The following is a 12,036-nucleotide window of genomic DNA, read 5'->3' as shown; positions in this document are numbered from 1 at the left end:
ACCATTATCATAAGCAAGAAGATTCTATAATATTATCTATAAATATTATTTATTATCTACCAATTTTTATCTCCATGATATTAACTTTTTGAAGAGTCTAGGCCAGTTGTCTTTTTAGACTTTCCTATGTTCTGAATTTGTCTCTTTGTTATGTTATTTAACTTCTTCCTGTAGCCCTTTTATTTTCTGTACATTTATTTATTTATTTTATTTATTTTTGTGGCTGGCCTGTAAAAGGGATGGATCCAACTTTGGATTTGGGCGTTATCAACACTGCACTAACCAACTGAGCTAGCTGGCCAGCCCTGTAAATTTACTCTTAACCTATGTGCTTACCTCCTTTTAAGCACTTTATTTCTGTATTCCAATTTCCTCAAGTGTCCTAAGAATACTGTTTACAGCTTTTCTTTTTCAAATCAGGATATATTTATTCTCTCTTGGATAGTTGGGTTAGTAATTTAGTATTTATTTCTGATGTTTTAAAAAAATTTTTTTTTTTCCTGACCTTAGCTACCTGTCTTTTAATACCTTCCATGTCTATTCAGAGTTTTTAAAATTCTGGTTCATCTGTTCTTTCATACCTACAATTGCTGTTTAATGATATTGAATTCATGTTGTATTATAGTTTTTTTCTACTTGGTGGTTGGTTGTGGGTTGTTTTTTTTTGTTTGTTTGTTTTTCTTTTCTTTTTTTGAGGGAGTTACTTTACTTTCATCAGTAAAAAAGCTTTTCATTTTTACTTTTTCTTCTTATTGTAGGCTAATATACGTGTTAGATTATTTATTCTGTTCAAGATAATCTGTTGGATTTTCCTGGACCACAAATAATAAGTGATTTTCTGGGGCCATGAAGAAGTATTTGCTTGGTTCCTTAGTTCAAGAACGCCCTCTTCTGTTAGTATAGTGAAATGCAGCTTCTTTGGTAAATGATGTAGGCTTTCTACTTCTGGTGCTGTGATTACCAGTTTCAATAGAGCCCCTATCTTTTGTTTCTTCCTTTCCTTTATCCACCAAAATTCAGAGGGATACCTCCCCCCTTCTATGTGCTACTTACTTTTGGTTCTAGGGGGAACCTTAGTTGATGTCTGTGTTACACAACTACCAGCATCCTCCTCTTCCATACAATTTCCTCTGATTTTTCTCTCCAGTAAAAGCTCTATAGTCTTGCTGGTCTTGAATATTTACATTTCCCTCATTTATTTGTAAATTGAAATTTGAAGTGTTATTTTTCTCTTAGTTATAAGCATGGTTTGTAGGGGATTTATCTGCTCTTCTTTTTGGTTTCTGGTTTTTATAGTGTTTATTTGGACATTTGATTTGAATTTGGATACATACCATTTTCTCATAGGAATTAGAATGTCTATTGTAAGTTTTAATAATTGATAAAGAAATAACTTATTTAAAAAAACTGGATAATCCGTGTCAGCATTTTGTTGAATTTTGGGACATTATTATTAATATTTCATACTTGCCCCATACATCTGAATTACTTCTTTGTCATGTATCACAGTTTCATATATTTGTGGGTCTATTTTTTGAACTTTCATGTTTATTAATTTGTTTAGTTCATCTATCCCTACACTAAAACCTAAACCTTATAATCATTTTAGCTTTGTAAGTCTTGATATCCTGTAGGGCAAGTACTCCCTCTCTTTTCTTCTACAGAAATGTCTCAACAGTTCTTGGCATATCTTCTAAATAAATTTTAGAATCAGCTTGACAAGTTACACAAGAAATCCTTTCGGAAGCTTGCTTTTTATTGCATTACATGGGGAAGATTGTGTATCTTTATGATAGAAATTCTTCCTCTTAATGAATGTCGAATATTTCTTCATTTCTTTTGGTATAATGTCCTGTTAAAATTTATTATTTTCCAATTTTTTTTTTACTTTTTTTGTTTTTGGTTTGGTTATTTCTGGATACCTCAAAGTATTTGTTTCTATTGAGCATAGTATTTTTTTAAGTTAAAATTTCTAACTTCGTTGCCACTGCTTAGAAATGAAATTGATGTTTGTATTTGTATATTGATTTTATATCCAGCCACCTTGTAAAGTTGAATTTTTTAATGATTTTACTATATATTATTTTGGTGTTTTTTAAATTGACAAATAAAATTGTGTATATTGTGTACTACATGAAGTTTTGAAACATGATACATTATGGAATGGCTAAATTGAACTACTCACCAAATGCATTATCTCACATACTTACTATTTTTTTGTGGTGTAAACACTTAAAATCCACTTGTTAGCCTTTAAGAATACAATACATTGTTATTAACTGTAGTCACCATGTTGTACAATAGTTCTCTTTAACTTCTTCCTCTTACCTAACTGAAATTTTGTATCCTTTGCTGGTGAAAGGATGTTTTGGGTTTTCTGTCTACACCAGGTTTTGGCAAACTAGATCTGCCAGGCCAAATCTGGCCCCCTTCCTGGTTTTGTAAATAAAGTTTTATTGGAACACAGCCACACCCATTCATTTTCAAAGAGCTGAGTAATTATAGCAGAGACTATGTGGCATATGAAGCCTAAAATATTAGTATCTGGCTGTTTATAGAATAAGTTTGCCAACCCCTGATGATAATCATATCATCTTTAAATAATGATGGTTTTGTTTTCCTCATTTTCAGTGCATTTAATTTTTTTCATTCGTATTGTTAAAAATTAGTTTTGCTGGGTACTTAATTTTAGACAATATTTTGACAATATTTTCTTCTTTCAAAACTTGTGAGATATTAATATATTCTCTCTGGCTCCCATTGCTGCCTTTGAGAAATCTATTGTTCAAATTGATGTTCTTTTCTAGATGATCTCTTCTTTCTCTGAATCTGTCTGCATCTTTGGGGTTGTGCAGTTATACGACAAAGTTATAGGTGTGGATTTCTTTTTATTTATCCTACTTGGGTTATGTTGTGCATCCTGAGTCTGTAGATTCCTGGTTCATGAATCTGGAAAGTTTAAATGGTTACCTCTTTCTAAGTATTGCCTTTCTTCTATTCTTACTACTATATCTTTCAGGAACTGTGGTTAAATGTGTACATTCATGTGCCTCATAATGACTTTTTGGTCAATGACCCTACATATATGATGGTGGCCCCATAAGATTATAACACCATATTTTTACTATAGCTTTTTTTTTTCACTGTACATGTCTATGTGATACAATTTGTTGTTTCAGTACATGCATATATATTGTACAGTGATCTAATCAGAAAAGATAGCATATCTGGATGTGAGGGCGATCTGGCTGCGACATCTGTCACCCCATTGATCGCCAGGGTTGATTCGGCTGATCTGGCTGGCTAGGCGGGTGTCCCCTTCCTCCCTCACCGCTCCATGTGCGTCCCTCCCGAAGCTGCGCGCTCGGTCGAAGAGGACGACCTTCCCCGCTAGAGGAGAGGACCGTTCTTCGGTCAAGGGTATACGAGTAGCTGCGCTCCCCTGCTAGAACCTCCAAACAAGCTCTCAAGAAAAGATAGCATATCTATCACCTAAACATTTATCATTTCTGTGTGGTTATAACACTCAATATCCTCTTTTCTTGCTATCTTGAAATATAGTACAATATTTCAATATGCTACAATATAGCAGTACAATATTATTAACCATTATCACCTTAGGGCCCCAGAACTTATTCTTCCTATTTACTGTGTCATTCAAAAGGGGAGGAATAGGAATTTCATAGAACTGGTTTGTAGCAATTTTGAAATCCAGCCAGGCACATGTTGTCAGGTTCCCCTACCCCAGGAGTTGTCAGTGTTCTTTGAAGAGGGTTCTGTTTTGCTCCCCAGGTACAGTTCTCTAAATCATTGCTTTCTTCTGTTCTTGGTTCTGCTCTGGCCTCTGGGCTTTGCCCCCTGAGACGTATCTTCCTTTCACTTAAGAAATATCCTGTGTTTGCAACTGAGTATCCTTTTTAACCTGTTTCCATTAGAAAGGTGGGAATTCAGAAGACTCTTGTCTTAAGCTGTCTCTTTGTTGCACTGGTACAAAGCACTATATAGCACTGTTTGAAAGCACTAATAGTGCTTTCATTAGTACAACTCTCTTTAAAAATTGTGGATTTTTGTATGAATTTCATTGGAGTTCACTACATATTTACCTCCATGTTATTTCTTGATCATTTATCCTGTCTTTTGTTAATAGTCTCTTTATTGCAGCCTGAGAAGAACTTGCCTTTTTCTACCTCTGGTACTTTGTTCTCCTTGCTTCTGTATCTGAAGCATCTTACTTTGCCCTTTGCCTCATTCACCTTTGTATCTAGCACTTCACCTTATTAATAGGACTAAGTAGAATGAAATTTCTCTTGATACTTAAACCTCTTAAAGTAATATTTAGGAATTTCTGAGATGTGCCTACTCTAGCCAGTCTAGCACACCAGAAACCATTATATTTCCTGAATGGCAATAACCACTAATTTCCTCCCCCCATATCCCCCTCCCCCTGCCCAATCCAAGTGATTATCAGCTAGGGGTGAGTTCTGGAGCAAGGATCAGCAAGCTATAGCCCACAAGCCAGATCCAGCTGACTGTTTTTATTTCACCCATGAGCTAAGAATTTTTTTTACATTTTTAATTATTAAAAATGTTCAAAAGAGGAATAATACTGTATAACATTTGAAATGTTCAAAAGAGGAATAATACTGTGTAACATTTGAAAACTATATGAAATTCAAATTTTAGTGTCCGTAAATGAAGCTTTATTGTGACAAAGCCTTGCTCAATTATTTACATACTGTCTGTGGCTGCTTTCTTGCTACAGTGGCAGAGTTGAGTAGTTACAACAGAAATCACATGGCCCACAAAGTTTAAAATATTTACTGTCTGGCCCTTTACAGAAACAATTTGCTCACCTCTGTTCTAGAGTGATTAGACAGCTGGTGTGATTGTTGGCCTGGTTATACTTGAAGGTGCATTAGTGAGGTTGGAATCCAGGGTTCTCTTCCCTTCAGTGCAGCCTCTGCTTGTGCTCCTGCTGTCAAACTTGTATCTAAAGACGTCTCCTCTTGGTGTGTGTACTCTCTCCTTTTCTGTGGAAATATTTGGTATTATGGTCCATTACCCTTTTTGGCTCTCTTCCTATGGTATCCATTCTCCTTGCTGGTACTAAAAGTATCATAATATTTTAAAAGTGAACTTTAAAGCTGTGTCAGAAAATAGAGTGATGATTGTAAATGAAACAATTTGTTCAACAGATTATTGCCCCTTGCAGATATCCTTTTTTTACTTTGTTGGTGGGAAAATCAAGACCAAGGTGAGGGAAAACATTAGGCAAAGCAGGATCGTAAAAGATTTACTTGTAATACATAGAAGAGATAAGCCAGGGGAGCTTAGCATGTCCTCTGTCTCTTAACTATTCATATACCCAGTACACTCCCACTAGCAGCAACTCTCCTTATGCAAGATGGTTCGCAAAGGTAAGAATGAGGTAGATTGGGGTCAACTATTCAAACCATGTAGGCTCTTACCAAATTTGGTAATGCGCATGTTCAGTTAAGAGACCAAACTGTCACAGCTAAGATAGCCCATAGGGCTGCATCTAGTGATATTTGTAGCCTTTTGTCTGTGCAGCTTTTGTGGGACTCCTAAAAGCCATTTAATTTCTGCTCCCTTCCCTCACCCCTCTAGCTTATTCGGCCCCACTCATAAGGCAGAACTCACTGGATAATAAAGGTGTTATGATGAAAATGAATTGTGACTTTCAAAGGCAGCCTTCCCTATGTATATACTTAGTCAGTGGCATATTTTTCTGGTCTTGTTTGGGATTTATTCAGATGTTTTGCATTCCCTTGAAGGTTTTTGATGTGTTTGTGGCTGGTGAGTTAGGCTATGTATTGGAGTTAACATTCTGTTCTGTGTTATATCTCTTGTAAACTGCATATACTGTAGTAACTCTTCAAACTTTTGCATTCCTCTGTGAAGCTTCTGGCTTCCACACTTGAGTGCACTAAGGCTGTTACTGTCTCTGCTCTGTAATATCTATGCATACCTCCTCTACCAGTTGAGCTGTGTGTACTTTCTAGGAATCAATTGTTTACTGTCATTTTGCTGATTGGTTGCTCTTATTATTTTAACAAAGTAATTTGCAAGAAAGTGGTATATACTTTACTGGCCAGCTGCCAAAAAAAACACCTACATACCAAAAAAACACAACTTGGAATCGTGATAGAGTGCAGTGTTTGCATCATGAGGGGCATGTGGGAAAGTGATATATAAAACAACAAAATGAGGATGTGGAAAGTTGTTTTTATGAAAACTGTGTCGAATGTTTAGGAACTATTTGATAAGGACAAGTCCCTAAAAGAATATCTGTCAAGTGGCCTGGGCAAGACAACTGTGAAAGACTGGGGAGAAATTGAAAAAATCTAGGTTTCTGCACTCTGTATCAGAGGGCCCATAGTAAAAAATAATAGCCCATATCAAGAGACTTGTGAATGAGTATGTTCTAAGATGTTTAGTTAAGATAATATGGTCATTTATCTTATTTTTTGTTTCTTTGCTTTAACTGATTATTTTCAGTTAATCAGCTGCTAAGACTGATCATGGGGGTGGGGTTGGAGTACTTTTGTTTCATTGGACTTTTTTTTAATATCTAAAAAATAATGTAATTTACTATTGTAATAGAATTTTCTGTAGCAAGTATGCATTAATTCGCCTTTTAGTTTATTAAATTTCTTGCTATTTTAATTTGCAGTTTTATTGCCTTACAACTTTGTTATGCTGTTCTGTGGTTCATCTCTTATTGCTGTTAAAACTCACATACAAGGATCTTCAAAGATTTTGATTTTTCAAGATGAGGACTTTGTTACATATCTTTGGAAATCTGAGTAATTTTTATTTGATGATGTTAATTTTTTAAATCCAGTTTTGAAGTATTAATACTTTTGATAGATGACAAAACTTAATTGGGGAGATGTTTTTAATTTTTTAATTGGAGAATTTTTAAAGTTAATTGTCCCTTGGTGTGTGCATCTTGTGTAGTTGAAGTCCATTTCATGTACTGAATTCTTCCCGTAAAGAAATAAATATATGCAGTAGATATAGAATCTATTACGATCTGAATCAGCCAGGTTTCAGCAGAGGACAGAAGAGTAGTTTTGGGGCTGGCTTTTTCGCTCAACTGGTTAGAGCACAGCCTTGTAACACCAAGGTCAGGGGTTCACATTCTCCATACCAGCCAGCCACCAAAAAAAACCAAAAAAAGTTCCCAAGAAGAGTAGTTTTGGAACTGAAAAACAGTAGCATAATTATTGGCTTTTAAATAGCTATTACCTATTAAATTTATTTTTTCATTGTCTATGAGTGATAAAGGAGGATTTGTTTGCATAATTAAATTTAATTTCAAGACCCTCATTTCTTTTACATATGCTTTTCTGACCATAGCAGCATACATAGATCCTCTGCATCACTAATTTGCCATCATATACTGACATTTAGTGTCATTTTAAGATTCTCTTCAGCTTTTTAAATGTTTATCCTTTCACTTGTATTTGTCTTTGCTAATGCATTGGGTGGATGGTGGGACTGGGAAAGTTCTGTTCTTATAGTTTGAATTTTACTACCATCCTTGCCTAGTACCTTATAGTTAATTGACTACGGCTAAGTACCTTGACTTTTCTGAAAGTTGGATATTTTTTAATGCTTTCTTATAAAATGCAATATCCCTCAAGGTAATGCCTTTGTTGATATCAAAAGGGTTTTATTTTTCATGTTGTCCTTAGTGCTAAAATGCTCAAAAATAAACCTGGAGAAATTAATTTCCTTTTAATTAGCAGGTGCTTCTAAGGAAGGAGGTGCTGGAGCAGTTGATGAAGATGATTTTATAAAAGCTTTTACAGATGTCCCTTCTATTCAGGTAAGGCTACCAGTAAAGTGACACTCCCCATAATATTGCCTTTGTGTCTATTCATAGAATTATTTGTTTTTGTCCCTTTTTTAAAATTCTCTTTTCCTTAGATGACTATATAATTGAAATATTACCAAGCTATTATTTGTGGTTATAATTTAATTTTCAAGTGATTTTTCAGTGCGGCTGAAATAAAATTGAATCCATATTATTGAATCACATTAAATTGCAATGTCCAGCCTAGTTCACATTCTTGAACTAATGAGTTTTGAGCCCAGAGAATGTTGGAGATTAGTTGGCAGTAGAAATTTGGAAGTCATTCACATGGAAGTAATTGAAGTAGTCAGAGCGGACATCCCCATAAATAAAGAGTGTTACTTCTATGTCTTAAAAACACATAAAATGTTGTATTGTACATAACATTTTACAACCTTTTTACTCACTGTTGCTTTTTAGGTTTTTCCATAATGTAAAATTTGTGATTCTAGTTCACTTATTTATTCTGTTGATGGGCATTTAGGTTGTTTCTAACATTTTGCTATTCCATATTATTGCTGCAGTGAAGTTTTTTGTACATATGTCCTTGATTATTTGTAGGAGTTTCTTTAAGGTATAAACACTGAAATGGAATTGTGTAGTTATAATCTTTAAATTTACTAGTTGTTACTCTGTAGGGTTATTATACCTATGAGGTACAATAGTTCTCATTTCCTCACATCTTTGACAACATTTGATGTTATCCCTCATAGTATTTTTTTCCAGTATGATGGGTATGAATGCTCAATGTTCTTCAGCATGTCTATATGAGAATAACTCATTGCTTTACTTGCTAACTATCTTCCACTGTCTTGTATTATCTTTTTAGCTCTCTAAAATGAAAAGTTTTCCTTAAGCTATTTAAGATCTTAAAAAGTTGTGAGAAGGCTTTAAAAAGCTTTCTGAAATCTTTAAAAAAACTATTCTGATTTCAGTGCATTTTGTCCCTTTTGAGATATACTTTTTTTAAATTTCAAGATATTTACTTTTTAAATAATAAGAAAAACATATCCCACTCCTCTTTACATGCCTTTCATATAAGGGAAGGATTAGTAGTGTAGGGACAATTAGTAAATTTAGTTGGACTCGAGCATTTTTTTGTTCAATATATTCTTGTCAGACTGGTAACCTCACAGTATCAGTGAAGCCAAGGGCTACTCAACTATATGGAGGGAGAAAAGCTGTTTCCCAGTTAGCCACTAGCAGCAGTGGTTCCTTGCAACTGACCTCCATCACCCCTACCCCCATCTGGAACATCTGTTTCATAAGCAGCGACTGTCCTAAGTCCCTAACCTCATTTTTTGAGGGTCCTTTCAATATCCTTGCCTTAATAAAAGCTGGGTTTTTTTTCCCTTTCTTGAAGCTCTTTGAATGGGAGTCTATGTATTACTCTTGACTCACATGCCCTTAGTAATTGATAGTAGGTTTATTGTGCTTGCTGTCCTCATTATCACTTGGTGACCATTATTCCTACATCTACTGACATGAAATTCATGCTATCTGGCCAGTCTCCTTATTGTTGTCATATAGTGATCTGGACAGCATTCCTCTGTTACCTAGGTTTGAATCCCAGCTCTGCCACACAAACTGTGTAACCTTGGGCACTTATTTAACCCTCTGTGCTTCAGTTTCCTCATCTTAAAATAGGAGTTATTAGTACATACTCAAAGGATTGTTATGAGGATTCAGTATGACAGTTAGCTATTATTATTATCCTAAACTTTGACACATTCTTGATAACTTTGATTTCCATTTGGATGACCCATCAGTTTCTTGACCTCATCCCCATCTTCACCTTAGTTATCCACTTCAAAGTCACACACTGGATTTTGATGTTCCCTATATGTTAATTGCTGTTTCCAGAGTCATTAATTGAAACATCTCACTACTGACCATGATCTCCTTGCTTTTTCAAGTACTCTGACAACTCCTTTTCAGTGACTTCAAGGGTCTTCAGTTCATTGTCTTTTCTACTCAGTATCAGTTCATCATCTCTCACTTCTACTTTCCTTGTCATCTATGCTTTGATACAATAGTTTCTTGTGGTAGGGCTGCACATCATGTACTACAATCCCTTCTCTGAATTTTTTTTTTAATACCCATTTCACAAAACTACAACTCTAGATTTCCAACTCTTTATTTTCTCTATGCTCATAGTGTAGAAACAGTGCTGCTGGAGAGAATCACATGTTAGGGCACATGATTTTTAGTAGAATTCTCATAAAATGAGCCTTCAACAATCTGACATCTTTACAGTGTTACTGTGATCAGGTTACTTTTCTGCTTTCGTCAGCTATCAGACATGTTTCTTTTTTCTCTAGCCATCAGCCTGGCTCTCTCTTCTCAGTACATGACCTTGCCTCTTACTTTACTAAATAAATAGTCAATATTAAATGTTAAAAGTGACTATTAAAGTTTCTGCTACATCTTTCCCCTCTGTACATTCCTGCTGTCCTGTTGCTCCAGGAGCATGGTCCTTCCTTCTTCAAAGGCCAACACATCCACCAGTACTCCAAAGCCCATTATTTCCTACTTTCTTAACACATTTACACAATTAGCGATCTCATGTGAATTCAAGTTCTTTTCTAGAACCTTCCCACTGTCTGTTAAATCTGGCTGGGTTCCTCGATTTAAAGAAAAAAAAGTCTCACTGGACTCCATATCCTCCAGATATTGCTCTTTATTTTGGCCCTCACCATCACCCTTTCTAAAATAGTTGTCTGTACTTGCTGTTACCATATTTTCACATGTCATTAACTTTATCCCACTCCTTTCCATTGAAACAGGTCTTGAGTAGATCACTGAACATCTTCATGCATCAAAATCAACCAGTTTAAGTATTTTTCTTGATTTTTAGCAGTATTTTACACTGTCGACTACATTCACTGTTTTGTTATGGTTTTTTTTCAGTGCTCGTAATAGAATGTTCTTCCAATTTTTTCCTCCTACCTCTTTGTCCACTTCATCCCCGTCTTCTTTAAAGGTACACCCTTTTCTACATGGCCATTGAATACTGAAATTTCTTAAGGGTTAGTTTGGGACCCTCTCTTCTTACTCTACATTTTCTTACTGAGTCACCTCCTTCAAACAGTTCCCACCTTTATGCAGATAATGACCAGGTTTTTATCTCTAAGCCAGACCTCTCCTGAGCACCAAAATAATTTATCTACTGTGATTGTTTACTTGACATTTCCTTTTAGATGTCTCAGAGACATCTCAAACTCAACCTGTCTGAAATTGGAATTATGATCTTCCCCTCGAAAACCTAGTCTTCCAGTATTCTGTATGTGGAAACCATTACTTAATAAGTTACAAAACTTAGAAACCTGGGAATCGTTCTACTGCAACAGATGTCTAACTTAGTGGTTTTCAAACTTTTGTTGCTTGTATACTCCCCTAAAAGCATGTTTAAAAAATTATGTACTTCCTCATTGAAGTAAATTTTTGAGTTCAGCCTTATTTTTCCTTGTTGGGGGAAAGGGGACCCTGCATTATATTCCAGGGCAATGCATCATAGTAAGCTTAGGGATAGTAGAGGGACCTGCCTTTCCTCTGGAAAATGGCAAGAGGGCTATTGTGAAGGGGAGGTGGGAGGCAGGAAAGAACAAGCTAAGACGCTTCTAAGAGTCATTCTCTAACAGAAAGTTACCTGGTTCCCTTCCTACCTCTTTAGTCGTATCTCATTTCTAGCCTCCTTTGTGCAAGCGCTCTCCTTCGCTCTCTTCCTCTCCCCCACTTCTCCTCTCTCCCTCTTCCTCTCTCTTCCCCTTCCCCTCGCTTTTCCCCCCACCCCCAAGCAAAAAAGAAATTTAATAGCTGTTGAAAATGAAAGATATAAGTAGGGCTGTTTGATGCGGAGACTCAGATGTTATAACCAGGACTCCATTTTTCTTCATCTCTCATTTCTAATTCCTCTGCATTGTCTTCCCTCATGGTCAACAAAATGGCTGCAGCTGTTCTAGCCTTATACATACTTCACTACTCCCTGCCTCTTTTCCAGTTGATCCTGTAAAACTTATGGGATTCACATGCCACCTCTGAACCTCGACTGTGATGTAAGGAAATACTCTGCACTGATTGACCTAGGCCTAGGTTGTTGGCTTTTCTCCTTAGTCCCCTTTGCCCTCTTTTCTCCGGTATTCCTGCCTTCTTTA

The 12,036-nt window shown here is 35.8% G+C and overlaps 1 protein-coding gene across 10 annotated transcripts in view; it reads left to right on the top strand.

The window, feature by feature from the left end:
* The window catches only part of CLASP2 (cytoplasmic linker associated protein 2), a 182,554-nt gene that overhangs the window by 54,632 nt on the left and 115,886 nt on the right, over nt 1–12,036 (top strand). For 7 of the 10 annotated variants that reach the window (XM_063113537.1, XM_063113532.1, XM_063113530.1 and 4 more), the window contains one exon: nt 7,773–7,855. In XM_063113537.1, coding sequence (XP_062969607.1) covers nt 7,773–7,855 — 83 coding nt within the window. The remainder of the gene's footprint in view (nt 1–7,772; nt 7,856–12,036) is intronic. The other 3 variants (XM_063113533.1, XM_063113536.1, XM_063113531.1) reach the window with 1 other exon arrangement.

The sequence above is a fragment of the Cynocephalus volans genome, chromosome 11 (genome assembly GCF_027409185.1).
Source record: "Cynocephalus volans isolate mCynVol1 chromosome 11, mCynVol1.pri, whole genome shotgun sequence".
Taxonomy (NCBI): Eukaryota; Metazoa; Chordata; class Mammalia; order Dermoptera; family Cynocephalidae; genus Cynocephalus; species Cynocephalus volans.
The sequence above is the reverse complement of the archived record's forward strand: the minus strand, read 5'-3'. Positions and strand labels throughout refer to the sequence as shown.